At 45.5% G+C, this 25,835-nt stretch overlaps 1 protein-coding gene across 1 annotated transcript in view; it reads right to left on the reverse strand.

The window, feature by feature from the left end:
• Nucleotides 1-25,835, reverse strand: part of SLC14A2 (solute carrier family 14 member 2) — a 57,793-nt gene that overhangs the window by 16,776 nt on the left and 15,182 nt on the right. The window contains exons 5-9 of the mRNA XM_040632561.1: nt 20,398-20,590; nt 16,224-16,371; nt 15,018-15,152; nt 13,252-13,301; nt 12,574-12,748 (exon numbers count right to left, since the gene is read on the reverse strand). Coding sequence (XP_040488495.1) covers nt 12,574-12,748; nt 13,252-13,301; nt 15,018-15,152; nt 16,224-16,371; nt 20,398-20,590 — 701 coding nt within the window. The remainder of the gene's footprint in view (nt 1-12,573; nt 12,749-13,251; nt 13,302-15,017; nt 15,153-16,223; nt 16,372-20,397; nt 20,591-25,835) is intronic.

Below are 25,835 nucleotides of genomic sequence, written 5' to 3' on the forward strand. Positions count from 1 at the left end.
CCCAGAAGTATTTGCTGGATAAATTAATGAGGGATAATTATACTACATATTTTAGTTTCTGAATGGTATAATGAACAATCATTGGATATTTTGGGGTATGAGCTATTTTTAAGAATAATACATCTCATTGTCATTGTTAAATGCTTGATAAATATTGAAATAAAGGTGAGAGCGTTTCATTGGTAGACGAAGGTAATAGCTGAGGTGAGTAGGGTTGTGCAGCTCACAGGATGAGAGCTGGTTATTTTCAGTGGCACTTGGATAAAAGAAGGGACGTTTACAGATGGTCATACAATGCTTGGCCATCTGTGACCAACCAACCGGAAACCCAGGAATCCTGCGCAAGTGGCTGGGAGAACTCCGTTAAGGAGACAGAGGAAAACAGACCACTGAAGACAGAGATCGTGCTTGCCGGGCTATGGGAACTACATATTACACGGTCCGTTCTGTGTGGCCACAATCCCTAAGCAGCTCGGAGGTAGGGCCGGATGTTCTATAGCCTGAGAGTAATTTTGTTCATAATAATTCACTTCGTGGTGTTCTTTAAACTTTTCTCCCCCTAACATCATGGCACACATGGAAAATAGTGTGTGGCATGGTGCAGTGAACAGATAATGATGTTTATGGCCAGAGCGCCTGCACCCATGGACTGGTGGCCCACCAGGCCCAGCTGGTTCCTTAGAGGGCCAGTGGGGGCTCTGTGGGCCCAGCTTGGTGTACACTGTGGCCCACGATTGGAAAGCTCTGTCCTTGATAGCCTGTGGGTAAACTTAGTGGCCAAGCAACTCCTTGGCCTGCCTGCCTAGCGTAGGGGTCGTGGCTCTCCTTCTTGATGAGCCTTCTTAAGTGTCCCAATGCATGTGGTCTCCCACTGCCATTTCAGGGGCATGGTCCTTGCCCTCAAGGACTGCCACCATCCTGTGTTTTTATACCAGGAGTCCAGCAGCGCTTCCCTCCCACTGACTCACAGAAAGCAAGCACAGTTACGAGGCACAGTACTTGTTCAGAAACACGGCTCCTGGAGAATACTGCCCCATAGTACTTCTGCATCTACTGACGTCAAACATACAGAAAACATCAACCATTCAAATACCAGGGTTAAAAAAGATTTTGTAGAGGACCCCACCAGCCAAACACAATTTTGAAGCCTACTGCATTTTCTTTGAGAGGAACTAAACAAATCCAAACCATAACATCATTCAGAAGAGGAACACTGGTCTAGTCCATCTTACTGAAAACCAGTGTTTACTTGGACAGGCCCATTCCTAAATTCTTTCTGTAAGTTGTCTTTCTCAGATTTTGAACAGATGTTACTGTTTCTTGCAGGTGGATTGATGCCACCCATACATTGCTTGCAATGTCCAACTTCTAGAGCCTCTGGAACCCACCTTTAAGACCCATTTGTCACCCCTCCCCAAAACAAGAGTTACCTCCCCCAAACCCCACTCCAAGCCCACCTGTGTATCATTATGTTTGTGACACCCAGTAAAAGGCCCAGGGAAGTTCTGGGCCACTGTACACCAGCTCCTTCTCTGGTAGCAATGCTTCCATATTCCCTTTCTCTACATCCTCTTTCCTGCCCCCTTCCTCTCCATTATCTATGGCAAACATAGCTAATTAGCGATAGCACTCTGTCCCAGTAAGTTCCAAAACAGCCTCAGACTCCTTCTTAACACAATGCTCAGACAACCAATACTAATTAGTTAGAGTTGGCACTTGAAAGTAAACTTATTTTCCCCCACTCTAGCCTTAAAGGAAGGTGTAGATACTGTACAAGTTTGAGAGAAAGGATGTTATCAAGGCCAGGGTGTTGCTATCAAGCCGATGCCAGGGTGTTGCTATCAAGCCGATGCCTGGCCACAGGCCCTTTTAAACCTTACAGGATAGCCTTCAAGTTCACCAAAGCTCACATACTTTGGTGCCAGTTTTGGAGGAGATCACATACCATACAAGGTTGTCCATTCTCTGATCAGATAACTTCAATATCCTGGAATGTTCCAGAAACATCTACTCTCTGTAGCTATAGAGAATATGTCTATAGTAATCTAAGATGGCTGTGTAAGAGAGTGACACCAAAGAGACAGGTAGTTAAGCTGGGATGTTAAGATATTTGTAGATGCTGAGATGGTCTAGTTCTAATGGCACGTCTGAGGAAAGGCTATAGGACCTGAGGGGAAAGGCCAAGATGCCTGGACCAAGTACCTCCACCCTGGAAGCAGCAGGTAACAACTCCTGGGAAGAAAGTTTTGAAATTCACTGCATTAGCCTCCCACAGTTCAACTCCACATGGTGCTGCCCTGGGAACTATCCTGATGTCAGAGTTGTGGGTCACAAAGTTGTGGAAAGGATGGCAAATAGTGTGAAGACTATGGGCAGCTAGCGTGGTAAGGGGATTTGAGGGCTGATGGATTAACTTGGGTATGTCACCAGGTGAGCAAAAAGAGCTCAGAGCTGTGAGTTAGGACCCCTGACCTTCTGTCCAGGCTCTTTTATCACCTGGACAGGTCCTTGGACAAACCATGGTTTCCTTATCTGCAAAGTAAGTGCTTTAAACTATTATCTATTTAAGAGCTCTTCCAACTAGAAGCTTCCAGAATCCAAATTCTCTTTAGAGTTCTTAGTAATATTCCCGTTTTAGGACTAGCTTCCCCAGACACCACAGCTCAACAGAAGAAAGGAACAGAAAAACATCAGCCTTTCTTTTTTTTCTCTTCCTTTGAAAAGTCAGATGGTCCTGTTGGCAGTGGGGGTGGGGGGGTGGGGGGCGGGGGTTGTCTATGGTTCCGTTTTCCCCCACAAGACCTCTTACCTGGTCTCTTCTGATTTCCTGCACAGGGCTGGAGGAATCTAGACCATCAGGATGTGGGAAGAAGCTTCTTTCCAAGTGGGTGGTGTTTCTGGTCCTCAACTCCAGATGCTGGACTGAACCCTAAACCCAAAGCCCTTCACTTTCTGGAGCCCTCCTGCCCATCTTCTTGCTGTGAGTTCACTTTGCATTCCCTGACCCTATGCCTGGCACACGTCTTCCAGTTGAGAAAGGGTATCACGGAGAAGGAGGGAGAGGAAAGACAAATATTCTTTCTGCAGCTTGCTCTCACTCCAGCCTTCCTGACAAAAGAGTCTTTCTATACTCCCTGAGGAAGACTGGCTTTGGCTCCCATGGTTCGCCCAGCTGGTTTGATCAGGCAGGTTTCCTTTAAAGGGATAGAGCCAGAGATCATGTAGTAGGAGCTTTCCTGTCCTCCCTCAGTTACTCCTTTCATTAGAAATTCGCTCCAGTACTTGCCTTTAAAGCAATCATCTAAGTGTTGTCTCCTCAGGGGGCCAATTTGCCTTCCAACCTCAATAAACTCCCTTAATTCCCTGTACAGGCAGGGCACAGACTGGGGGACAATATTGCCATCTTGATGGAAATTTCTGCACAACCCAATACTAGATGCTGTCTTTCTGGTTCTGTGGAAATTTTCAGACCTTTCTTCCTTCTGACTTATGCTGATGGGGGTCCTGAGGACTCACCATGGGACCCTCTCAAAGCAAGAAGCGCACCGCCTGCAGAAAGGACTTGAGGTCTATATATTAGGAAAGGTGACCCTCCCACATCCCATGGGGCTGGAGTTTGAGAAGGGGGCCCAATCTAAACATGTTTTGTTTGGCTTTGTGGTATGATGGGTCAAGCATCACTCCCCCCCTCCGCCTGTCCCAGGTTTGTGTACCTTCCACACACACACACACACAGACTCATTGATGGGGTGGGAGGCAGCCTACCCAGGTTTAGAAACAAAACCTCACATTGAGGAAATCGGCTACACCTGAGTAGACAATCTCCCCACTGACGTCAAAGGCCCCCTTCCCACCATGCCAGGTGTTTTAGAACTGCCAAAGAAGGGACCTGATCATGGAGGTCCTTCTGAAGAAGGAAAGCAAACAAAGGGGGGAGGAGCTGGCGGGCCCCACATTCCAGGAACAGGTGTGGATCTGACTAGAGATCAGTCCCCTGCACAGGGTCCTTACTTTGGTATTGCTAGTTCAGAGCCCATGGACACTGCCAATGACACTTTTCCTTGCCCCCAGCTGGTGGCTTTTGGGGCAGTTCTGCATGCCCTATCCCTTACCCGCTTGCTTGGTCTTCCGGAGGGTTTCTGAACTACTTGTGGTATGCTCCCTCCAGCTCCCTAATCATGCATCTGCCCTAGAAGTGACAGGAAAGATGCCATCTGAGTACAACACGTAACCAGTTTGAAAAGACTGGAAATAATTCTCCATGAGGAGCCATTCACAAGTTCACATGCAGCCCATGAGCCAAATTAGATGTGTAGAGTATCTGTGATACACACTAGGGGTGGGGAAATCAAGTGCTGTCCTGTAAGAGAGATCAAGATGGCATCTTGTCCCAGACGAGTCTTACTGAAGGCTGCAGCTCAGATACCAATGGCTCCCCTAGATATCTGTCTATGCTGACAGATTTTTTCCTTGGCGGCTCAAGCAGAATTCACTTCAGAACTAAGTTTTCTTCACTGTGCTCATGGCTCCCTTCAACTCCACATTTCCAATCTCATAGAAGGAGGAGGGCTGCATTGACCATTAGGGGCTAAACTTGGGAGGTTAGGTTTCTCCAGAATAGGCCAGAGTTCGGGTGGAATAAGTGCATGCTAGGCTAGATGTTCTCTGAAGAGCTACTTCCTTTACTTCATTCTGTTCCAGCAGCCTGTTCAGCTGTATGAGGGGGCTGGGGACTCCAAGTTATCAATTTATAGGGGGCAACAAACACTTTTCTAGCAATCCCCCATCTCCCTCCTTGGGGCCTTGCAATTCTAGTTTCACTAGGGACAGAAGTGTTCCCTGTGGATTCTTCTATCTTCTCTGAATGGCGAGAGGTGTGAAAAGCCAGGCAAGTAAAAAAAACAAAACAAAACAAAAAAACTCACATAAAATGTGAATGCCTTTCAAGTTGCCAAATGAGACTGTGGTTTATTGAGTAGAAATCATACCCACACTGAAACTGCCAACTCTTAACTAGTTTAGATTATAGCTGTTCCCAGACCCTCACAACCTTTATGACCCAAGGAAACAAAGCTCAGACTCATATAAGGAGCACAAACAAACTGGGGCACATGGGTTTGATGTAACCACAAATGCAGGCCACGAAGATTTGAATTTCCAAATGGGCAGGTCTTAGAAGACTGACCCAAAGAAGAAGTCCCTGAGAGGAGAGAGAGTTAAGGGAGAGCATATCAAAGACAAGGTACAGTTGAGTGATGTTGGCACCTCAACTTGCATCCACACAAGCATGTTAAGCATTTTTGATAAACTGTAGGAAAAGCTGTAAAGGCAACAGTGGTATACTCTTGGTACATTTGCTCTCCATGTTATTAACTTTTTGCCACTTCAGTGATGCCTCCTTCCATTCCTCTGTAGGGACTGAGGGCCAGAGTATCAGAGAAACTAGTGCTGGAAGAGAGAGGCTACCTGGTCAACTGGTCTACTCCCACCCAAAGCAAGCATTCCCCATAGGCCTCTAGCCCTTGTCCCTGCACTGCCAGAGCAGGGAACTCAGGGTTTCACAGGACTATTTCTCAGTCAACTTCCATTGTGAAAAAGTGCTCTTCTCCACTCATTCAAAATCTGCCTGCTTATTAATCCCACTTAGTTATCCTTGTTCTAGCCTCTGAAATAATGCTGAGTAAGTTGACTTCTTCCACATACATTACTCCACACTGTGGACAGCCATGACCCTAGCCATTTCCTTTCTTCTCCAAGCCAAATATAACAGTGTCATCATTATTCCTGATGAAACAAAGGGACTTCAGACCTCATTCACCCAGTTTGGCCTCACCGAGCATGTCCTCCATTGCCAAAGACTCTTTCAAAATATGCTACCCATTTTTTTTTCTTTGTACTTTCCCCTCCTTTTTTATCTAACCTATTCTCAAAAATGACTCCTACAACCTAAGATGCAAATGATTGATCATGCTTACTGTGTTACCTTCCCAGGACTGTTTACATTTTAACAGGTTCAAAGCCTTGAACTGAATGTTTGGGTATCAGGTAATGGCAAGACAGAGGACAAGACACAAGGCACAGAAATCTTCCTGGGACCCTAACGTCATGCTTGATATTCTCCCTGAACAGAAGACCAATCCAACCAGATAATTAACTCAAAATAATGAAACTGGTGCTGTGAACTTACGTGGCTCAGGCAATCTGTGGTGTTACATCTTCACCTCAGGTGAGACTACTCACCTGGCCAGGCAAATTCCCATAAAATGAATTCCTTGAAGGCAGGAACTAGGCTGATTCTTTCCTGGTCAAGCAGGGTCCTGAGTAACATATTAACAGTTCCTCATACATGTCTTCAGGATGAATGAGTGAATGAGGTCAGACAATAAAGCAAAGTTCTAGGGGCTTGGCTCATTAAAGTTGGCAAGTGGTCTTGGGCAAAACAAAAGAATAATATAAACATACATGGAAATTCAAGATTCAAAATCCCAAAGCTTTTCTGAAAATGAAACACATGATTTTTGAACTAAAAAATTCAACTTATCTCTTGAACTGAAGAAAAGAAAGGTTACTGTTGGGATCTGAATTGGTGGCCTGGAAGATCAAATGGAAAAAGTACCTCAAAGCAAAGCAAAAATACAAATGGCAAAAACTGTGAAGGAAGTAAGCAACATGGAGCAGAGGTTGAGGAGACTGAACACATGGATAATAAGCATTCCAGAGATAGAAGAAGGAAAAGATGGAGAAAGAGCAATAATCAGACAAATGTTAGAAGAAAAGCTACTGAGCTGAAGAAGAAAGACTTGAGTTTGCAGACTAAAAGGCAGGACTGATGAGACAAGACACACACTTAGTTGATAAAATTCCTGAAATTTATTGGTAAGGAGAAAATCTTATGTTCTTTTAGAAAGAGAGAATAGGTTATATACAAAGGAAAAAGAATGAGATTGACATCAGATTTTTTTATTTGTAACAACCGGAAGCCAGAAAATAGGAAGGACAATGGCTACAGACAGCTGAGGGAAAGGCTATGGTCCAGGGACCTCCAGCCAAAATGCCATTCACTTGCAAGGGAAAGAAACTTTGTGGATGTGCAGAGTCAGTGAACATGTCACCCATATTCTCTAGTATAGTATTTGAACAAAATACTCAGTACACAAACAAGAATTCTAAACAAGTAATAAATGAATCAGAACACAGATTATGAAACAAGGGAAGGTGAAGAATAGAGGACATGGTGATAAAAAGTAACATGTCACCTATACATATTAAACTCCAAATGGATAATGATAGAATTACTGAGAATGTGGGCCACAGGGGCCAAGTAAGTATTCTTGCAAAAATAAGAGGCAAGGGAAAAAAATTTAAAATGATGAATTATCTCAGCAAGATCCAGGGAAGGATGATACTGGAGAAGTAAAAGTGTTGTAGGAATGGGGGCTTTGGGAGGAGAATAGTGAAAGTGGTGTAAGGGCTTTTGTTTCTCAAGGTGGGGAAGGAGCATCAGAGAAATGGGAACTTTTGTCAGGGTAAACTATTTGACATCTTGTTTTTATATAATAGAGAAGTACACTTTTGATCATGAGTATTGGGAAAGAAGCAGGAACAACAAGTGAAAGGGAAAAGAATGGTAGACCTTCCAAATGAACAAAGGGAAGAAAAAAAAAAGATAGTAACATGATCACACTTGCAAAATGAGGAAAGTAAAAAGCAGAAGCAGTAATAACCGATAAATAGTAAAAAATAAAGCAAGGTGGAAGAAGTAAAACAAGCATATTGATGGTTACACTAAATAGGAAGAGGTTAAATTATCTATTAAATTACCAAAATACTAAGATTAGGTTAAATATAAAACATTGCTAAATATTCTTAAGAAACACAGTTAAAAGAAAATGATAAAGGTTGAAACAAAGGGATAAGAAAACACTAGGAAGAAAGAAGGTAAGGCAACATTAATGCCAGATAAGTTGAAATGAGGTTAAAAGCATGAACAAGGATAAAAAACAGGTAGAGCGTAATAGTAAAAGATAACATTTATGAAAAATCAGTAACAGTCATTGTCAACAGGCACCAAACAGTGTAGCTGCTACATATATGAGACAAATGTTACAGAAATGCAAAAAGAGTTTCATGAAACTATACATTTATAGTTGATTTTTTTTTTTGGTAGACTCCATGCTGGGCCCAGTGTGGTGCTTGAACTCATGACCCTGAGATCAAGATCTGAGCTAAGATCAAGAGACACTTAACCAACTGAGTCACCCAGGTGCCCCACAGTTGAACTTTAATAAACCCTTTTTAGAATTAAGATTCCATACAGAAAAAATAAGTAAGCACATAGAAGAATTGAATGATGCAATTAATAAATCAATTTAATATGTATTTACTTCACATCAAAAATTTGCACTTTGCATTTCCCAAATCAACCAAGTAGTTGGCTACAAAGAAGAATTCGTATAATTTTAAAATAGAGGTTTTATAGGCCATCATCTCTGCTCATAATAAAGCTAGATATAGAAAGTTAAAAAAATATAAAGGGTCCCAAGTGCTAGAAATTAAGAAATCATTCTTAAATAATTTTTGGATCAAAGAGAAATCAAAACTAAAATTACAAACTATTCAAAACTGATCAAAGCAGAATACTTTATTCCCAAACCTGTAGTACACAGCTATAGCTATACTCCGAGGAAAATTAATAGCCTTAAAATGCCTTTGTTGTTAATGGAGAAGGATCTAAAAATGAAGAAACTTTACATCAATTTAAAAATATTAGGGACATTTAAATTTGAGAAAACATGAAAAAAAAACTGGAAAAAGAAATCAATAAAGTAGAAAATAAACCAAAACTGTAGATAGGGCAAATAAATCTCAAACTGCTTCTTTGAAAAAGCCAATAAAATGGATGAACCCATCACAAACTTGATTAAGGAAAAGAGAGAGCAAAATTCCCTAAGATTGGAAAGAGAAAGGGGACACAGCCATAGATAGAGGAGAGATTGAAATTATTGTATGAGAACATTATGAGTAACAGTAGGGCAACAATGTTTTAAATCTAAAGAAAATGGATTATTCCCTAGCAAACAAACTCTGAATTTTGACCAAGAAGAAGCAGAAAACTTGACTATGTCAGTTATCACAGAAGAGATTGAAAGATGAGTCGAGATTGATGATTTAAAAATACAGCAGGACAACATCACTTCATGGCTGACAGCAGAACTCATCCATGGAGAACAGATGGAAGTAGGGGTAGCGGGGAGGTGATGAGGTCAGAGGGAGGAGATGAGATCTGGGGAGGGGACAGTGGAGAGAGGGAGAGGATGGTGTGATAGGGACAATTGCAGACAGCACCTCCTCTACTGCCCCCTGCTGCCCAACATACATTCCTACTCTCTCTAATGACTGTTCAGCGGTATTTATGTTCAACTACCATTTGTGCAACCAAGAGCTGCTACCCAGAGTCTGCGGGTAATCACAGCAAAACAGCCAGGATGTGGCCCCCAAAGCTCTTCTCCCTTCTCTCCTGGCGGCTCACTCCTGTGCAACCTCATGTTGGTGGTGTCTCTGTGGTTAACATTTCTGCCCCTACTCATCCAACCCACTCATCAGTGGGGGATGGGAAGGTGCTGGTGAGGGCAGGACAGGGTCACTCCAGGGAGCTCTCCAAATCTCCTACCACTATTTGGGGTACTTCAGAGGACATCTGGGCATCTGTCCATGGCCCATGAACAGGGTGACCTGCACAGGGCTGACTTTTCTTAGAGGGGTGGGGATTTTCATTTCTGCCCCACCCCTGTTCACGCCCACAAGAGAGAGGCGGCATCTGCCCACCAGGCTGGCTTAATAAGATTTGTTCTGCTCCAGAAGGAGCTTGTTTGACCACATTTGGGAAATACCATCGATTTTCTGCCTCTTAGCCCCAAAAGATGTTTTTTAAAAACATTTCATCACTCCTGGACGACATCTCTTGGCAAGCGAATTCAGTGACTAACAATACTTCACCCAGGCAGTTCTTTTGTATTTCAAATTAGTAGATGTTTTCCTAATTCTACATAAATATCTGGCCATCTTGATCATAATGTATTATAGAATTTCTAAGGCCCTGTGGTTTTTCCAGACTTGCTGGACATGCTTTTTCTTTTTTCTGAATCACTTTGCCTTTATCCATTTTTCTTCCCATGAATTTGGCAGCTGGCAATGCAGTTAGCATTTAATTTCTACAAGGGTGGAAGCAGGAACTTGGGGGGAAAAAAGCAACCCAAACACCTGTGACCACAATAGGACCTTGTTAATGACAGAGATGTGGGATGGGAAAGGAAGGGAGAAGAGAGAATCTTGTCCAAGTGAACTGAAAGGATTTTTTATATCCAAATAGTTTTCCTGTCCTGGAAATCCAATATAAAGCATGGTTAAAACCCAGCTCCCCAGTGCCTGGGTGGCTCAGTCAGTTAAATGTCTGCCTTCAGCTCAGGTCATGATCCTAGGGTCCTGGGAAGCCTGCTTCTTCCCCACCCCATCCCTGCTCATGCTCTCCCTCTCTCTCAAATAAATAAATAAAATCTTAAAAACAAACAAACAAACAGACAAACAAACAAACAAACAAAAACACCAGTTCCTATCAGATCCACGTCTTGGGGTGGAGAGTCTCATGGGCTGAAAGGAAACGAAAGTAGATTTCTGAGCACAGTTTGTCCATAATGAATGACTGGGGCATCTGGTTCCGTTATCTCTTGTTAGACTATTTGGGGGGGGTGTCTTCCCCTCCCTTTTGGGTAATTGAGGTCCTGTCTGGAAGCCAGGCAGGGAACTGACGTCCTCTGCAGACCGCCTGACCTTCACACTCCCCTCCAAGCCTGGGATTCTAGGAGCCTCTCTGCCTTTCCTGCTGGAAATGCCTGCGCCAAAGTCAGTTTCTCCTTCCTCTCTTGGTGGTGTGCCTGATGCCAGAGGCGGAGGCAGAGTGAGGGGCAGAGGAGGGGTGGTGCCCAGACATTGCTGGGGAAGGAGGGCCTGGCTGAAAACTGCAGCCCCTGGTGCACTGGGTCAGCGAGCCTCAGAGCAGATCTTCCTTTTTTTTTTTTTTTTTTTAAGATTATTTATTTATTTATTTGACAGAGAGAGAGCCAGCGAGAGAGAGAACACAAGCAGGGGGAGTGGGAGAGGAAGAAGCAGGCTCCTAGCGGAGGAGCCTGATGTGGGGCTCTGGGATCGCACCCTGAGCAGAAGGCAGACGCTTAACGACTGCGCCACCCAGGCGCCCCTCAGAGCAGATCTTCCTGATTCCAGTCCTACTAATCTCACTTTCTGAAAAATCTTCCGCCATCGCCCAGTAGAAATGGCTATGTGGGTGTCTGTTGTAAAGAACCTGGCAGAGTCCTTTGGGCCTGCCCTCTGCCCACCAGCTCCGAACTGTCATTATCAGCCACCGGCAGACCTGGGCTTGTGGGCCGAATCTAGTTTCCTTGTTGAATGAAATCTTGGAACACAACCACGCTCATTCATGTATATATTGTGTAAGGCTGTTTCCTGCTGTAATGATGCAGGTGAGTCTTTGCTAAAGATACGGTAAGGCCTCCAGAACCAAAAATATTTACTATTTGACCCTTTCCAGAAAAAGTTGGCTGAGCCCTGATATACATATAAATGGAGACTGAATGTAAGCTAATGACTGTAATTGGGAAGTCACATTATGAACTTCATGGATAATTGTTTGTCCTTCTACTTAGGCTAACCATTTGTTTTAAGTATCACAGACCTCATAAAGCTTCCAACACCCACAGGCAAATAGGAAAATGAGATAAATTTCTCCAGCTTTTCACACACTGAGCTCAGATACTTTTCTCAACTGGGATCTCTGCTCAAGGTTGCTGATTTGACTTATACTGAGAAATGCTTATCCTTCATAATTTTATCCTTTATAATAAAAGTCATATATGGGATTCTAATTTTTATGAATTACTTCCTGCTATGAGATATCATCTTGCCCTTACTCCGACCACTGAATGTTTGAGACTTCCTATTAGACACTCCCAGTACCCTAATTGTCCCTGTTTTGACTTTAAAACTCTATCAGTGTGAAATTCCTCTCTTTATGTAATGCTGGGTGTGCTCACTAGCCACGACCTCAGTACACTAAGGCACCTTCAATTCTTTGTGTGTATCCCCTGAATTTCCACCCACTCCATGTCCTTCTGGGAACCACTCAGCAAGTTCAATTTTACAGCACCTATTATTCAGCAAAACATGCCACAAAGACCATCTTGTAATCATCTTCCCAAAAGACTCAAGAGAAATGTTTTTGTTTTAAGACAATGACATTTAAAGCACATGCCTTACTTCTAACTTCAGCAAGCTCATACCAACTTCCTCTAATGTCATATACGGGTAGTTATGGCTATTTGGGCAGAGAGAGAAAAATCAGCATCAGGGAAAGGGAGGTACAGGTGTGTTTGGTTCTAACAGGTGTCAGGAGAGGCACAGAAGGGGAGTACTGCAGCTGATTGACCCAGAGCTGAGACCCCAGGGAGCAGACACCGGGTCCCGGCAAAGAGCATTTTGGCCTAGGAGGTGGCTAGTCACCGCTGGGGGACTTCTCTTCTTCACTGCTCTTCACTTTCAGGTAGTAGATGCGGTTGGCCTCTGGGTAGGTGACTTTGCTGAGTGGGAGCTTATAGATGGCGGGGTTGTTGGTTGTCAGGAGGAGGAAGGTGAGGGTGGAGAGGCAGAAGGCCCAGGTGCCTGGTGGCACACCAACCTGGAAGAAGAAACACTTGGCTCTGAAAATGATCCTAGGCTCCAGGGACCCTGGGGGAGAAGGATGTGGTAGGAGTTGAGGATGGGGATCCTTCTTCCCTAGTGACGACACTGGATTTTGGGTTCATGACATCAGAGGAGTTGGCCTAGGAATTTGAGATGTTGGTACCTTTGAACACAATCAGACTCTTTTAATGATGGAGCTGAAAATTAGCCTAGGGATGATTTCCCATACCTGGCCACACACAAATACCTCCATCTGTCCATCTAGGTTCTCCACTGCTGGTTGTGTCAGTCTTTTGTGCATACACACAGCCGCCCCAACACAACTCAGAGGCACATGCATGCAACTGCCTGTCCTTCTCTGGACAAGCCCTGGATAAACCTGGGCAAAGGCATTGTGTGGGTACTAGCTACCATAACGCACTCAGGGTTCTTCCACAAACTGCAAATGTCCTAAAGCCCTGGCTGGGGAGGGGCACTTTCAGGAGAATCCAAACTTACCATCGACATTACGTTGGAGAGGGCTGCTCCCATGTATGCACAGAACAGGGCTGTGGGAAAACAAGGACCATGGGGTCAGCTTCCCAGGGTCTGCCCCCACCTCTCCCCACGGGCAGGAGTCCCATCCTGTCCCCAGCAGCCTCAGTGTCCTCAGCACACCCTGACATCTAACATATTTGCCTGACATTATTATGGTAGTTATCTTTGCAGGTAGGTTGGCCAATCTCCCACCAGACTGTGTGCTCCCATGGCAGAGATGAAAGCCTTCTATCCCTTCCCCACATCCATGGGGAGTCCCCGTGTCCATGTATAGGGTCAGGGGTCAGTAAGCATCTTTTGCTTGTCATACTGACCTTGGGGATGGTCTAGCCCAGGCTGGGTGGCTGGGGGCATAGGGGTCAGACTATATGAGCTCCCAACAAGTCCCCTCCCATCCAAGATTCTGAGCAGCCATTATGGGCCCTGTTGGACCTGCACCAAGCCTCACCAGGGCTGGACCTTATTGGTCCATGATCTTGTCTTTAGGAGCCAGGCATCCGAGTTCACCCTAGGATGTGGCCCCCAGGACAGTTGGGGGGCTCATTCACATCCCTGTGCCTCTGGACAGGCACCTTCTGCCCTTTCACTTTTGCTCTTTCTGTTCCTCTGTCCAGAATACCTTCTCCACGCACGCCACCCCCCAACCCTGCCTACCCAATTCCCACCCTGAAAAGGTTGAGATTAACCCCATCCTCCTCCCGAAGCCTTCCCACATGGCTCTAGCCACAAGAATCTGCCATTTCTCTGAAGGCCAAAGGCAGTTACAGTCTTAGCCTCAAAATATCTGGCACTTTTGACTTGACAAATATTTACCAAGCCTACTGTCTCTCTGCTGGCTGCTGGGAGGGACAAGGGACATGGAAGTCATTTACAGTCTCCACACATGAGTGGGGGAAAAACATAAAAAAAGTTCTTCTGCCTTTTACTCGTCTCCAGTTTTCGCTTGTTAAAGTCTCACTATTTCTGGAGAATATAAGCAACTCCAGGGCAGGAAGACTGGTGGAAAGGTGGGGCTGGGGTTTGACTCTTGCTTCTGCCCTTAATAGCTACGTTCTACACCAAGTTCATGAACCCTTCTGGGCTTCATTCCCTCCCCCACAAAATGGGCCAACAATCTATGCCTGGTAGTGGTCTTGGGAGGATTGAGCTCACACGTGGTGCTGGGGTGCAGCTGTAATGAGGCCTGTAGCCCATTTCCCTTGGGACAGCGTGCTGTTTACTTCATGGGAATCAAGCTCCCATGGTCCAATTTTCTACAACCTCAGTGCTCCCAGGTACGTCATCTCACTGGGTCTTTCCAACAATCTTTTCAGACATCACAACCTTAACAATTGTGTGGTTACTTCTCTTCCACTAGATGTGGCTTCCTGAGGATGTGGTCACCACTGCGTCTTCCGTGTCTAGCCTAGGGCCTGGCACTTAGTGGTGCTCTGTAGTAGGTCGTGGGATGAAAAATTGTGACACCAGAACCCTGCCACTGACACGTGAGGAAATGCATTTGTGATCTTGTAAACTTCCAACACTTGTAATAGCAGTAAGCGTGGTTGTGACTCCACTTGACAGAAAAGGAACCTCAAGTCCCCTGGTGTTGGGACCCAAGTCACGGGTCCTTCTACCACTGCTGCTGAGTTCTGATTAGTGGGCCCCACAGGTTTCACATAACCAAGTAGGGAGGAAAGGAAGGAATAGCAGAGTGACATGGCTGACAGCTTTCCCCAAATACCCACCACAGACGAGGGCCAGCAGGTGGGTCTGCCAGGTGAGGGCGTAGAACATGCCCCCGATGGCAATGCAGGAGAGGACACAGTTGTAGCTCCAGAGGCCCATGTAGATCGTCTCAAAGGGCGTGGCCACCGTCAGGGCTGCGGGACAAGGTGTGTTGTTTTTGGCCAGTTCCGGGTCCCAGCCCAAAGGCCACCCTGTGGCTGGTGCCAGGTCCCAAGGTGGCCTCACTCCTGCCATCCCCCCATCCTCCTCCCTCCTCCCATCAAAGGAGCCTCTACAAATGGCATCTGGTCTTTGGGAACCAGCAATAAGAAGGGAGCAGTGGTTTCCAATCTGTGTTTTGAAGATTTCACACAGAGGTATGACTACTTCCAAGGTGGGGGGGGGGTCAAGGTGTTGGGATTCTAGGCCTTTCCCCACTCCTTTGGCCAGAGCAACTGCACTTTTAGCAAGAAAGTTTTCAAATGAGAAAGAGTGTGCTTCAAACGGTTGAGGAAAAGTATGTATGTACACATCTAGGAACACGGAGGTGGAGAAATAACACAGGGAAAGGGTAGGATGTGAACAACAGGTGAATCAGGTAAAGAATGTATGGGTGCTTTGTGTGTTATTTTTATTTTTGTAATTTTTTGGTAAGTTCGAAGTTATTTTCAAAGAATTTTTTTAAGTTCTGCTTCTGAGATGTTCTTGACAAATATTGGAATGAGTTAACGGGATGTTAGTCCCATATGCCCAACTCTAATTTCTGGCTCTGCTGTCCACATATCCATGTATACGTGCATGTACACACATATACATACATGTAGAAATATTAAATCACATTTGTCAAATAGCAACACAAATTTTGAGAAATTTTTTTCTTTTAGTTACCTTGACATTTTGAAGTGCTGGGTCATTTATACCTCTTGGTCTGCTACTGCTCTCCTCCTCCCTGTGTTCCCCTCCCCTCCTCTCAGCCCTCAGCTCCCAGGGGCTCAGTTACCAGGCCGATCTGGTCTTCAGTCCTTTGGGGTCTCTCCACATACCCTGCTGCTGCAGTCTGCTCCCTTTGGAGATTCAAGAAAGGGAAAAACACATCCCTACCCCTCGCAGTGTTATAAAACTCCAGTGAAGATCATAGATTGAGAACATTTGCCACATGCAGGGGTGAAATGGCCTCAGGAAGATTATCCCAAAGTCCTCCCTGCAGGGAGGGCACTGTGTCCTACCTGCCAGCATCCCCACGATGGAGCCAATGGTGGCATGCAGGCAGATGAGTGGCGAGGAGATGAACAGAGCCACCAGGAACACGCCGCCTGCCCAGGGATTGTTGCAGCCATACACCTGGCCGACCCCGATGGGGATGGCTTGTAGCAGCTGCAAAGTCAACAGAATCCGGGTCACTGGAGCGTGGGCACATAACGCAAAGACCAGGCCTAAGGGTCAGGACTGAGCCATTCCTGGTGGGGGTAATGGGCTGGAACAGGGGGATGGCAGTACCCAACAGTGTGTGAGAGATCTTGGGAGGAATGACACCAGCTGGAACAAATAGCTCTTCACTCCACCACCTAGCAGGCATCTGGCATCCCCCATGCAAAGCCGGGCAGCCCCCCCCCCCAACACAGGTGCTTCTGAGGGACACATGGCTTCTGCTCTGAGAAGAGAAGCTCTGAAAGGACCAGAGGGCACCTCCTCTCTAGACTGCCATTGGGGGTTTCAGGGCACTAAGGCATTTCCACAAGACCTTCCAAAATCCTACAAGTATTCCAGAAATATTGGAAATACTTTAGGCCTTTCTGACGATTGACTTAATCTAAGGTCACGAGCTCATTGGTGGCCAAGGCCAGGCTAAAGCCTCTGAACTTGACCCCTAGTCTCTAGGTGGTTGCTGTAGATTCAGTGCTACCTAGGGTGTTGTGGGGCTCTAGGAAGGAGGAGGCACTTCCCCTGCTCGTGGAGTCGTTAGCATTGCAGAAAGGTAATGTGTGCAATCTTGGGAAACAGAACAAAGCCAACATCCCTGAGCCTGAGAGCCATTTGGTGGTGGTGAAATTGGAGATGGTTAGTTTGGCAGCCAGATAGCCCTTTTCTGCCCATGCTGAACCATCCCCATCTGACAGAGGAGGGAAAGAAGGAAAGGAGGGAGATTGGCAGGCTAGGGAGAGCACTGGCCTGGGAGCTGAGGGCTCCGGCCTTCAGGGGGCTCTGCATGAGCTCATGGCTTGATGGCGGGTTTGTCACTTCCTCATGCTGGACCCTGGTGTCTGCCTCTGTAACAGGAGGAGGCTGCCTTAGCAGACGATTCCAGCTTTAAAATTCTGCAGTCTTCGTGCCATTACTAGGTCATGTGACCTCTTTGAGAGCAGGGCTCCTTTATGGCTGGGTACATACTAGGTGCTTCATAAATATGTATTGATTAGCTCGGCGGTTTCCAAACTTGGATGTACATTGGAATCACCTGGAGCTCTTTAAAAAAATTGATGCCTGGCTCCTCCCCAACAGTGATTTAACCGGTATGGGCCTGACCAGGACCTTGGGAGATTCTAACGTGCAACCGGGAGTTTGGAGACCACTGGGTTAGTTATACATGAACTACTACAGATGTTGAGAGTTCATTGCACATCTCCCTTGGGGCGAAATTTTGTACTTTTTAACAAATGGATTTAATTCTGGAGTCAGTCTGGTTTCTTTAGAGAATAGTGTTTTGAGGAGACCCACAGAGCTTTTAAACTGTGCCCATCCTTGTCTCTGGATGGGTGGCCTTTCAATCACCAAGCACCACTTGGGCCAGAGCCTACAGCCTTGGGCCAGGAATGACAGGGTGGGGCACATCTTATTTAAAGGAGCCCAGAGAAAGCTTTGTGCATGTTCAGGGAACTCAGCTTCTGTGCGGGGAATGGGTTAGAAGTCTATTCAGTAAATATTCTATGACTTCCCGAAGTCTGAGGAATGCAGGCTGCTGAGTGGGCTCCAACTTCCCCCTTCCCCTCTGGGAACACAGGTTTGAAGCACAAGCAGTCAAGAATGAGAGGAATGAGGGGCAAGTAGCCTCGGAACGGAGCCTGGGTTCAGAAAACTGCTTCCTCGAATGCTGGGATCCATATTTTAGCTGGGTGAACTGTGGCCCCGGGGCTACCTCCCTCCCCTCTACCTCCTTTCTAACATTCTGGGGTGAAGGTGTGAAGGGCAGTCGGGTGTGCATGGAAATTTACTGAGCACCGGCCTCCTTCCTACTCCCTACTCCAGACAATTCTCCAGTAACAACAGTCCTGATAAACAAAAAGGAAGTCACACCCATCACTGTGTTAAAGAGGAGGGAAGGGGTGCTGGGATGTGGATGGCGTGGAAGAGAAGGGGGCGGCGGTCAGAGTAGTGGTGTGGTGGGGAGCTCGGACGGTGAGCTTGGGCTCACGTGGATTTGCGTCCCGCCACCTTCTGCTTATGGTGAAGATGAACAAGAGGCATCTCTTGCCTGTGGCTGTCTCCCCTGAGCCCTCGCCTCAGTGCCGACTGCATAGCCTCATAGCATGGGATGGGTGGGGGGCTCCGGGGGCCCTTCCCTCTGGCAGCGCCACTTGGATGCCACCTCATGGGCAGGGCTCGGGGACAACAGTCTGTGCCCCGGAGGCAATGTGGCAAACTGCCAGATGAGGATCGCTGCCGATCCTATCAGAGTTAGGGTTTGGCCCTGCTCCCACCCCTGCTGTTTCCCACTGGAGAGGGTGGGCTTTCAAAGCAGGGCTCTGTCTTTTCCATTCTTTCGGATTTCGACCTTAACCCTGACTCCGATTGTACTCCTGGCCGGGCCCCGGACAAAACTTTACAAAGACAAAATCCTTAAAAAGGTTTTGAGTGGTTGGCAGCAGCGTCTGCACCAGGGGCTCGGGAGCCTTTCCTTTTCTTAGAGGCTTCGGGTTGGAGCGTGGCCGGCCCTGGAGGAGCCCCACTGCCTGCCCTGCTCTGGCGCCATGGTCCTGGAGCTGAGCCCCCGGGGTTTCAGTATATCCAGACAATGGGCTCGGCCGGGTGGGGAAGGTGGTGAGCGCTCGGAAAGCAGACTGTCTAAACAATTATGAGGACACAGGTTATGTTTGCGAGCATTCAAAGGCAGTCATGACTCTGAGTATTCTGAATGACTCTAAAAAGCCGAGCTAGAACCAATGGGTGAAAGATGGAGGGGGTGGATTTCTGAGGAAGGCAGAGAACACTCGAGCACTCAGTGAGGGTACCCAATGAGGGGCGGACTGCACTGAGAAGCAGAGGGCTTCTCCTCACTGCAGTTGCTCAGGCAAGGCGAGGGTGCCTGTCATGCCTGACGGAGTGGGTGGCGGGTCACGGCCGCGGCTCTGCCGTGGGATGTCTGGGTTTTATGCTCAGGCACTAGCTGCAGTTTGACCTTGGGCAACTAACCTGCTCTGTGCGTCAGTTTCCTCATCTGTGAACGGGGAGAATGACAGTACTTACAGTATTGGGCTATTATGAGGGTTGGTTAAAGGAGTTCAGAAGTCCAGGGCTTGGAACAGTGTCTGGTACGTAATAAGCGTGCCTGAGCGTGAGCTCTTAGCTTTCTCTGTTGTTCATTAATAAGGCCAAATGTTACAATTCTGTATATTTAATCTTATGTTAGATTTTTATCATATCTCTTCATCCCCAGTGTCTAGACATCAGTAGAATAAACAAATATGCACATTTAGGATAACTGGATGTAAAGCAGAGTCTCTCAACTTCAGTATCATGGGCACTTGGGGCTGCATAATTCTTCGTGGTGGGGAGGGGTGTCGTGTGCATAACAGGAGGCGTGGCGGCATCCCTGGCTTCTACCTGCTCTATACCAGTAGCACCCCTCCCCCCAGTTTAGACAATTTAAAAAGTATCCACAGACATTTGCTCAGGAGGACAAAATCACCCCTGCTTGAGAGCCACTGAGATGGAAAGTATGTGAAAATTCATCCCCATCTTCTACTGATAACATATTCAAAATTCTAATTTTAAACATTCCTCTTAGTGTCTTGCCCCTTCCCCCAAACATCCGTCTTATTTTCTATTTCTCCCCGAACCCCACCGCTGTGTAGCAACAACTTCGTGCTTGTCCGTGCACTTGTCTACTGTCTGTTTCCCTGTGGGGAGTGCACACTGCGAAAGGGCGGATAGGCTGTTGTCCTCTTACTCCCCATGTCTTCCCCGTGTCTGATAAAGGGCCCGTATCAGGTCTTCGATAAGGGTTTGGTAAGAGAGCGTATGGAGGTGGCAGCGGCCCCTCCCTGTCCTAGCCTCGTCCATGACCATCACCTGGTGGAGAGGCGTCTGGAGAAGCGGAGAGCCTGGGTAATCCACAGGCTGGTTACAGAGAAGGTGTGTGATGGAAGCAGGGGGTCCCAACTCCCCTGCCGTGGGGAAACTTACCAAGGGCATCTCCATCTCTGTCCAGGTGATGTTGGGCACCGAAGACACGGGCTCCACCAGCGTCGTGGGGAAGAAGAGGTTGTAGTGGCCTGTGGCCGCCAGGTACAGGGTCACTGCCATGTTGAAGGGCAACGTGAAGACCGGGAGGTCCCACCTGCTGAAGATGGAATTCAAGGCACTGGAAAGAAGTGGGCTGAAGATGAGAAAGACGAAAGGTTAATCTGTGCTCATCCTTAGTTCTACACCGTCTCGTCGGCTCTGGCCACACTGCCGCCCACTGTCCCCTCTCCTTGGCACGGCCATTCCTGACTCTTGGAGACTCTAGTGGTCCATTTATCTGGGACTGGGAATAAAGTGTTCAATTCAAGGTGAATCTTTGAGAAACAAATTTTTAAGTATTATAATTTGTTTTGAATAGAAACTTTTGTATTAAATATTTCCATGTTCCTTAAACCAAGAAAAGGAACAAAATGTCATCCTTAGAGAATGTCATGTATTGCCTTTGGGTCATCGGGATGTGCAACAGCGACTACCCTGGGCTGTGATAACATTCTAGACGTCTGGCCCTGTGGGAGGCTGCCGCTCTGGCATGTACAGGTAATGTGTGGCTTGGGTTCAGCTCAAGTGCACTGAGCTACCCTGGAAGCCACCCCGGGAAGAGGGAACCTTCAGTTGTTTGTGTCCTCTCTCTTCTTGGCCTCCTCCTCGGAAAGAGCATGCATTTCGGAGGCAGACGGAGCTGGGTGCAAATCCTAACTCCCACACTTACAGGCTGAGTGAGCAACATTAGGCAATGAGTCTCCCTGAGCTTTAGTTTCCTTGAGGGGACCAGCCACCGTAGACACCTAACACCTTGCGTCCTCCACATTCAGTGAGTTGCTGAACGAAACACGAAGTCACATGATCTGGCTGACTGGTCTCCCTTCATGACCATGAATCTCCAATGGACATTGAAGACCGCCCGGAATCCCTACCACACAGCCCTAACAAATTAACTCTTGGCCTTGCTGAGACAACTATTTCACATTTTCTCCTTTCTCCTCAAACTTTCACTGTCTGCTTCCCTTTATTTTTTTTTATTTTTTATTTTTTAATGATTTTTTATTATATTATGTTAGTCACCATACAGTACATCCCCGGTTTCCGATGTAAGGCTCGATGATTCATTAGTTGTGTATAACACCCAGTGCACCATGCAATACGTGCCCTCCTTACTACCCATCACCGGTCTATCCCATTCCCCCACCCCCCTCCCCTCTGAGGTCCTCAGTTTGTTTCTCATAGTCCACAGTCTCTCATGCTTCATTCCCCCTTCTGATTACCCCCCTTTCTTTATCCCTTTCTTCCCCTACCGATCATCCTAGTTCTTATGTTCCATAGATGAGAGAAATCATATGATAGTTGTCTTTCTCTGCTTGACTTATTTCACTTAGCATTATCTCCTCCAGTGCCGTCCATGTTGTAGCAAATGTTGAGAACTTGTTCTTTCTGATAGCTGAGTAATATTCCATTGTATATATGGACCACAACTTCTTAATCCAGTCATCTGTTGAAGGGCATCTCGGCTCCTTCCACGATTTAGCTATTGTGGACATTGCTGCTATGAACATTGGGGTGCATATGGCCCTTCTCTTCACTACGTCTGTATCTTTGGGGTAAACACCCAGTACTGCAATGGCTGGATCATAGGGTAGCTCAATTTTTAACTTTTTAAGGGACCTCCACACTGTTTTCCAGAGTAGCTGTACCAAGTTGCATTCCCACCAACAATGTAGGAGGGATCCCCTTTCTCCACATCCTCTCCAACAATTGTTGTCTCTTGCCTTGTCTATTTTTGCCATTCTAACTGGCATAAGGTGGTATCTCAGTGTGGTTTTGATCTGAATTTCCTTGATGGCTAATGATTTTGAACATTTTTTCATGTGTCTGTTAGCCATTTGTATGTCTTCATCGGAAAAGTGTCTGTTCATATCTTCTGCCCATTTTTTGATTTATTTGTTTCTCGCGTATTGAGTTTGAGAAGTTCTTTGTAGATCTTGGATACCAGTCCTTTATCTGTAGTGTCATTTGCAAATATATTCTCCCATTCCGTGGGCTGCCTCTTAGTTTTTTTTTTTACTGTTTCCTTGGCTGTGCAGAAACTTTTAATCTTGATGAAGTCCCATAAATTCATTTTATCTTTTGTTTCTCTTGCCTTTGGGGATGTGTCATGAAAAAGGTTGCTTTGGCCGATGTCGTAGAGGTTGCTGCCTATGTTCTCCTCTAGAATTTTGATGGATTCCTGTCTCACATCGAGGTCTTTCATCCATTTGGAGTTTATTTTTGTGTATGGTGTGAGAGAGTGGTCAAGTTTCATTCTTTTGCATGTAGCTGTCCAATTTTCCCAGCACCATTTATTGAAGAGACTGCCTTTTTCCCACCAGATGTTTTTTCCTGCTTTATCAAATATTAGTTGCCCAAAGAGCCGAGGGTCCATTTCTGGGCTCTCTATTCTGTTCCATTGGTCTGTGTGTCTGTTTTTGTGCCAGTACCATGCTGTCTTTGTGATCACAGCTTTGTAGTACAGTTCGAAATCCGGCATTGTGATGCCCCCAGCTTTGTTTTTCCTTTTCAACAGTTCCTTGGAGATTCGGGGCCTTTTCTGGTTCCATACAAATTTAAGGACTATTTGTTCCAGTTCTTTGAAAAATGTCCTCGGTATTTTGATCGGGATAGCATTGAAAGTGTAGATTGCTCTGGGTAGCATGGACATTTTAACTATGTTAATTCTTCCGATCCATGAGCATGGAATATCTTTCCATCTTTTTATGTCTTCCTCAATGTCTTTCAAGAGTGATTTATAGTTTCTAGAATATAGGTCCTTTACGTCTCTGGTTAAGTTAATTCCAAGGTAACGTATGGTTTTTGGTGCTATTGTAAATGGGATGGATTCCCTAATTTCTCTTTCTTCGGTCTCGTTATTCGTGTATAGAAATGCAACTGATTTCTGAGCATTGATTTTGTATCCCGCCACGTTACTGAATTGCTCTATAACTTCTAATAGTTTGGGAGTGGCTTCTTTTGGGTTTTCCATATAGAGTATCATGTCATCTGCAAAGAGAGACATTTTGACTTCTTCTTTGCCGATTTGAATACCTTTGATCCCTTTTTGTCGTCTGATTGCTGTTGCAAGGACTTCTAGTACTATGTTGAATAATAGTGGCGAGAGTGGGCATCCTTGTCGAGTTCCTGATCTTAAGGGAAAGGCTTCCAGCTTTTCCCCATTGAGAATAATATTTGCAGTAGGCTTTTCATAGATGGCTTTTATGAGATTGAGAAATGTACCTTCTATTCCTACACTCTGAAGGGTTTTAATCAGGAAAGGATGCTGTATTTTGTCAAATGCTTTTTCGGCATCGATTGAGAGGATCATATGGTTCCTGAGTCTTTTCTTGTTGATATGATGTATCACGCTGATTGATTTGCGAATATTGAACCACGCTTGCATCCCAGGTATGAATCCCACTTGATCGTGATGGATAATCCTTTTAATGTACTGTTGGATTCTATTAGCAAGTATCTTGTTGAGGATTTTGGCGTCCATATTCATTAGGGAAATCGGTCTGTAATTCTCCTTTTTGAGGGGGTCTTTGCCTGGTTTGGGGATCAAGGTAATATTGGCCTCATAGAATGAGTTTGGTAGCTTTCCTTCTGTTTCTATTTTTTGAAATAGCTTTAGGAGAATAGGTATTATTTCTTCTTTGAATGTTTGGTAGAATTCCCCAGGAAAACCGTCCGGGCCTGGAGTTTTGTTATTTGGAAGGTTGTTTATCACTGACTCAATTTCTTCATAATTAATTGGCCTGTTTAAGGAATCAATTTCTTCCGGTTTCAATCTTGGTAGTTTATAGGTTTCCAGGAAGGATTCCATCTCTTCCAGATTGCTTAGTTTATTGGCATATAGCTGTTGATAAAAATTTCTAATAATCCTTCCAATTTCAATGGTGTTCGTCGTGACCTCTCCTTTTTCATTCATAATTTTAATAATCTGGGTCCTTTCTCTTTTCTTTTGGATAAGTCTTGCCAGTGGTCTGTCAATTTTATTGATTCTCTCAAAGAACCAGCTTCTAGTCCTGTTGATCTGCTCTACTGTACTTCTGGTTTCTGCTTGATTGATTTCAGCTCTAATTTTGGTCAACTGCTTCCTCGTGCGTGGATTAGGCCTGTCCCTCTGTTGCTGTTCCAGCTTCTTGAGGTGAGAATATAAAAACTGCATTTTAGATTTTTCTATTCTTTTGAGTGAGGCTTGGATGGCTATGTATTTCCCCCTTAGGACTGCCTTTGCAGTATCCCATAGGTTTTGGACTGTTGTATTTTCATTCTCATTGGTCTCCATAAATTGTTTAATTTGATTTTTGATTTCCTGGTTTATCGAGTCATTCCTGAGCAGGATGGTTCTTAGTCTCCAAGTGTTTGAGTTTCTTCCAAATTTTTCCTTGTGGTTGAGTTCCAATTTCAGAGCGTTGTGGTCTGAGAATATGCAGGGGATAATTTCAATCTTTTGGTATCGGTTGAGACCTGTTTTGTGTCCCAGAACATGGTCTATTCTTGAGAATGTTCCATGGGCATTAGAATAGAATGAGTATTCTTTGGTTCTGGGGTGTAGTGTTCTATATATATCTATGAGGTCCAACTCGTCGAGTATGGCATTCAAAGCCTTTGATTCTTTGCTTAGTTTTTGCCAGGGTGTTCTGTCTATTTCTGAGAGTGGAGTGTTGAGGTCCCCTACTATTAATGTATTTTTATTTATATGTCTCTTTATTCTGGTTAAGAGTTGGCTTGTGTATCTTGCTGCTCCCCTGTTGGGGGCATATATATTTATAATTGTCATATCCACTTGTTGAATACTTCCCTTAAGAATAATATAGTGCCCTTCTGCATCTCTAACTATAGTCTGTAGTTTAAAATCCAATTTATCTGATATGAGAATTGCTACCCCAGCTTTCTTTTGAGGTCCATTTGCGTGAAAGATGGTACTCCATCCCCTTACTCTCAGTCTGAATGCATCTTTGGGTTCGAAATGAGTCTCTTGTAGACAGCAAATGGATGGGTCATTTCTTTTTATCCAATCTGCAACCCTGTGGCGTTTTATGGGAGAATTTAAGCCATTAACATTAAGACTGAGTACTGAGAGATATGATTTTAATGATGCCATGTTGCCAGTAAAGTCTTTGTTTGTATTGGCTGTGACTTTCTGTTCTGTATCACTCTTGGGGCCTTTTTACTTTTATAGAACCCCCCGTAATATCTCCTGTAGGGCTGGTTTCGTGGTTACAAAATTGGTTAGTGACTGGCGATTCTGAAATGTCTTTATTTCTCCATCAATTCTGAATGACAGCCTTGCTGGATAAAGGATCCTTGGCTGCATGTTTTTCTCTGAAAGAGCTTTAAAAATGCTC

Source organism: Ursus maritimus, unplaced genomic scaffold (assembly GCF_017311325.1).
Source record: "Ursus maritimus isolate PB19 unplaced genomic scaffold, ASM1731132v1 scaffold_18, whole genome shotgun sequence".
NCBI lineage: Eukaryota > Metazoa > Chordata > Mammalia > Carnivora > Ursidae > Ursus > Ursus maritimus.